Genomic DNA, 5,461 nt, shown 5'->3' with positions numbered 1-5,461 from the left:
GTAAGCCCTCTATTCACACAGACACAATTGGATGTGAACATCAGAAACATAAAAACAACAAAAAAAACCCCCTCCAAAACTACCATTCACTGTCAAAAGAAATATATTGCAAAGTGTCTCCTGAGACAGTTGTTTCACAGGCTAAAATCATTAGTTTAGCTTTGCCATCCCTTTGCTGAAACACCTGTCTGCTGCGACTGTTCATCACAGTAAATTGTTAAAAGGTATAATACTGCGTTATGCATAACACTGCAAGTCAGAAAAACTTTGACGTCCGTTGAACCAGTAAGACTCATGCCACACGACTTCACTGCCTCGGAAAACAAGGATCTTTGCGTAACGGAAGGTGCGCAGCGTTGTGCAAGTCGGTTACGTCATACGTCTGCGCCACATACTCCTTCTGACATTTCCAATGACAATTCGCTCATATTTCTCGTCGTTAACGCCGGTAGTTGAGCTATAAACCGACTACCATGCAACGAGCCACGCATACATCTTTGTATTACTGCTCAAATATCGTCAGTCCAACGATGATTCGCCAGTGTTTAACATGCAGAGGTAAGCTGCAGCCCCACAGATTGCTTTGGCAGCGTCAGCGGAGAGCTAAAGTGCTAAAAATGCTAAAAACACCATCTAATGTGGTCGGGTTTCGTTTGTAGTTAAGACGTTACTTGCATGTTTTTTCATACAGCTGTGCTTTCCATTGGTATTGTAACATGCTTGAAGGACTTCACTGGACTTAATGTTTCAAAACAGACTTGTTAGCTCACATAATTGTCCCAATATTGGACACTTGTTGTATATTTAACTATAACATTTAATTTATGTAACACGGGAAACAGGAACCACTATCTGTGTGGCTACAGTACATTTCCACCCAGAAGATACTCATGACATTATTATCTTTTAGCATATAGCATCACAGCTTAAAACTCAACATATTTTTGGAGTATCTTAAACAGAGTTGTGTATAAAATATAGTCTTATAAATGTTTGAGCTCCCAGTGCGGACAGACTTAAGCCTTGAGGTCGTTGAAAGAACAAAAAAATAATTCCTTTAAGTCTTCAGTGTCGCTACGTGTTTGCCGCGGTGCTGTCAGGTAACTGTACATTGTGTGAAACAGTGCCCATGCAGCTGAGCTCACGCGCTTACAGTGTGGTTCCGCCCCCACGCGACAGTGAGGAGAAGGCGATGCTGGACCGAATCCTGCGCGTGGACCATGCGGGTGAGTACGGAGCCAACCGCATCTACGCCGGCCAGATGGCAGTGTTGGGACGATCTAGGACTGGACCTCTCATCCAGGTATGGACAGAGTGAGACATGTAGCTTTAAAGCAGGACATACGTCTGTCCACTGGCGACAGTGTGGACTTGATTTGTAAAACGCGCCACGGTTCTTCTGCATGTGCATTGATGGCTCCCAATGTCATGTAAAGCTGAACACTATGCGAGCTGCACACAGAGCAGTGCCACCAATGTGACCCTCCTTACAGAAGCTGCTTAGTAGAAATTTCACTCCTAACTTTTGATTTGTCCCATCGTGTGTATGCTGAGAAATGTTTAAATTTGGGACAGGGTGAATCTGGAAAGAAAGTTGGGTGTATTTTTATATGAAGGTCTTGTCTAGTCTGACTTTAATATTGTAATGCTGCATTAAATAGAAATGTTTGTGTCTGTGTGTCCAGCATGAGTTTACTCACATCATTTTTGATGCTCCATGTTCATATTATTTTAATCTTTTAAGGAAATGTGGGATCAGGAAAAGAAACACCTTGAGAAATTCAATGAAATCCTGGCTGAGAGCAGAGTTCGTCCCACGGCACTGTTGCCCTTCTGGAACATCGCTGGGTTTGTATTAGGTTGGTACAGCTCATAAGAACACAGCAGAGCTGATAAAGTTATGAGATAACTAACTTTGAAGAACAATACAAATGCATGTTAGCATGTATGAAGTTAAGGTATATCTGTGGGAGAATGAGGAAGTGCTTTGTCTTCATGTTGCATTTGTCCACCCACATGTTAGAAGTGGATGCTATAAATAAGTCACTGCAAAACTGCTGAAATTGGACCCTTTTCCACAAGTTAGCCCACTGCAGTTTTTAAACAATATGTTGTCTGCTGTTGCTTTATTAAATCTGAACTGTGTGTTCGTTCTGTTTTAAATCTACTCCAGGTGCGTCCTCTGCACTGCTGGGGAAAGAGGGGGCCATGGCGTGCACCGTGGCAGTGGAGGAAAGTATTTCAGAACACTACAACAGTCAGATAAGAGCTCTGATGGAGAAGGACCCAGAGAGATACACTGAACTGTTACAAGTGAGTCGATGCTGTTTTCTCTGTGATGCTTACATTGCTCTTCCTCTTTGAAGAGTGTTACTGTGTTTTTTTATTACTCATGGTACAAAACTACCCAGAAACAAACAAGCATCTGAACAAAACAACTTCTATAAGTCAAAGATTACATGTCAAGCATACATGTAATGTAGGGGATTAAAAAAACTTAAGCAGTTTATATTTCAGAAAAATATTCTGGTAATAAAGTCAAATCAAATCAAAATTGTACACATCACATGACCCTGTTAAGATTGATTTGGCGTTGGATATCATTGGTAAATGAGACGGACCACCTTCAAACAGCGATTTCATCTGTTATTTTGACGACCCAGTTCTATAAAATGTTTGGGCTTCAGGGTTGATTCATGCCGTTACTTTTTAATGGAAATAATGAAAATGCTTTCAATTTGAGGATTAGACAGAAATCCTCAGCTTTGTTTGAAAACCTCAATAGAAACAATAGAAAATGTAAAAATGAAGTCTGAATAAGGTCACTTACTTAATATATGGCCTTGGGATTTATTTTAATAGGTTATAAAGGAATTCAGAGATGATGAGATGGAGCATCATGACACAGGATTGGAGCACGATGCTGAATCAGTGAGTATGTTTTATAATCTTGGTCTGAATCGTGGTTGGTTGTGAATGTTTTGTTGATGTTCTTGATGTTTCAGATGTGTTCGTTGGTGTTCTGAGTTTATCTTACTGACATCTATCATATATCAAGGACATTTCACCGTGACTGCTCAATCCACACAGATAATTTGAATTCACAAAAACCTGACAGCTTGCGGTATAAAAGCACACTGAAATAAGTGCAACACATACGTGTCAATGTCATTTCTAAAAATATTTAGCTTACTTTGCATTTTTTAATGAAGAACTGAAATCTAAGTATCTTTTATTTGTTCTCTCTTTGTTCTTTAGGCTCCTGGATACTGGCTACTAAAAAGTGCAATACAGCTCGGCTGCAAAGCTGCAATATATGCATCTGAGCGTGTCTGACGTTTTATTTAGAATAATGGAAATTAGTGAGCAATGTTTGTTTTGATATGTTGACTCAGTTTGTATAAATGCATCCATTTGAATTTGAATGTCAGTTCATATTCTGCTCCATTGTTAGTGAAGTAACTTGTGATGCAACACTTGGTTGTACTATTGCAAGATTGAAAGAATTGTATACAAACAGTCTCTGTTACCTACATGAACCTACATTTCACTGCTTTGTACAGTGTTGAAATACATGGAGTGTTTAAGTAGGTGGAGGTAACCCTTTCTAAATTAAACAAGTAGGTCTCTGCACTGTTGTGTCTGTGTGAATCCTGTCTCGCCTTTTTCTTCTAGTGCTATCCAGATAAGTGATGCTGGTGGAAAAGCCACTTTTGCATCAAGAATACTGTAATGATCAAATAGACTAATGAGAGAAGACATACTGCAGTTAGCTAACATAAGACTTTAACTGGTTTTTAATGCCTGTTTTCTTCTTTCTGAAAGATACCTGAGTAATCTCATACCAGCAGCTGCAGCAATGGACAGTCGTCAAAGATCTCACGCTTGCCGTTCACCAAAAGATGAATACCTAATGTGTAATGAGGACATATTGTTACGAGCATACACAGCCATCATACCCTTCAACAAACTCTCCTGTTTCACATGTAATAGTACATATATCAAGCTGAGCAATGACTTGTCATCCTGGCCTAACTGCAAAGCACCCTCACACAGCTGTTCTGGGTACATTAGGTCACTGAGAAAGAGGGATTGACAAGAGGCCTGTCCACGGGCCCCTAATCTAGGCCTTTCAGCAGGTTCAGCAAAGTGTTCATTCCCCTCCTAGTCAATATCAGTTTGTCCTCACTGTACATTGAGTATTGACCCAAGGACTTTGTAGCCGTGGTTTAGCCTCTTCATGCACTGGGGACATGATGACGCAGTGATTTATGGCCAGTGGCAGGGGCTGATGGGACTTAAATGAAATCCTTTGATGGTAATTTGTCTCTTGGCTGCAGAAGACGGTAAAGTTGGTCAAACTGAAAACCTCATACTGTACAGTATATTACAAGAGCGCGGATGAGTGACAATATAAAGGAAAGACCAGCATTATGTATAGTGTCCTAGCAAGTGAGTGAACAGCCTCAGTCTGCAAGTCTGAGGAACTCTGGAGGGATGAAACACATCTGCTTTTCATACTCAGTCTACAGCTGAAACAGTTATTTCATTAATCAGCTGATCAACAGAGAATCAGTCTGCAACTATTGTAATGTTAGTAACAATTGATAATTGCTAAATAGTTTTAGTTGTGTTTAGCCATGCTGGCTGTGTTTGTCGAGGGATGATGATGTTGGTAGGGAGGTTGGTTGATTAGTTGATTTGAAAGAGACTGAAGAACAAAATCAAATATCTCAACACCTATTGGATGGGTTGGCATGATTGTACAGACATCCATAGATCGTCCTCCGAGGATAGATCGTGACTCCATCCAACTATTGGATGCACAGTCCTGAAATTTGGTACTTCGAGTGATTATCAGTCTTAGGACTGTTGGTCTAACAGAGCAAGTACTTACTAAGTGATTTTTAAGCTTTAGAAATGTATAATAGCATTTTTCACTATTTTCTGACATTTTATATATCAAACAAGTAAATGATCCTGAAAATAACTATAAGATTAACTGATATTTTGAGGTCTTTTCTTCAATTGGTCACCCTTGTACATCCATATCTGTGTTCGAAGTGTCTCACAGAGCTGAGCTGTTCTCCAGGTTCACAGGCTCTGATCTATTTTGCCCAGCATGAGGTCAGAAGTGTTATTTTAGCTGGGGTGGGTTTGCATATCAGACCTGACCTCAAAGGTTTATGTGTCGTTTGGCATTTATTGCTTAAAAATAGATTCTTCTTTGCTGTGTGTTAAGGATGAATAACCTTAAATAAAACAGTGTATTGCAAGTGTAGATCAGTGATCATGGGCTACTTCTCTTAGCATATCTGCACTCCACAACATGGTGAACTATGGGTCCAAATCAGTGAGATCAACTGTGTCAGGCTTTGGGGTAGCGGTTACCCTACTGCTTATCTTGTAATTCCTTAACCCCTGTGTTGTTTGTTGCACCACAGACACGTTCATCATAAGG

General features: G+C 40.1%; 1 protein-coding gene across 1 annotated transcript; it reads left to right on the top strand.

Annotated features, from left to right (window-relative positions):
* Positions 1-378: 378 nt before the first annotated feature.
* coq7 (coenzyme Q7 homolog, ubiquinone (yeast)) lies at positions 379-3,633 on the top strand. The gene is made up of 6 exons (XM_070980006.1): positions 379-558; positions 1,125-1,303; positions 1,745-1,859; positions 2,174-2,313; positions 2,863-2,931; positions 3,259-3,633. The coding sequence occupies exons 1-6, from the start codon at positions 474-476 to the stop codon at positions 3,334-3,336; spliced, it is 666 nt and encodes a 221-aa protein (XP_070836107.1). The 5' UTR covers positions 379-473; the 3' UTR covers positions 3,337-3,633.
* The last annotated feature ends 1,828 nt before the right edge of the window (positions 3,634-5,461 follow it).

This window comes from Chaetodon trifascialis, chromosome 2, assembly GCF_039877785.1.
Source record: "Chaetodon trifascialis isolate fChaTrf1 chromosome 2, fChaTrf1.hap1, whole genome shotgun sequence".
NCBI lineage: Eukaryota > Metazoa > Chordata > Actinopteri > Chaetodontiformes > Chaetodontidae > Chaetodon > Chaetodon trifascialis.
Note: the sequence above shows the minus strand (reverse complement) of the source record. Positions and strands in the feature narration are given on the sequence as shown.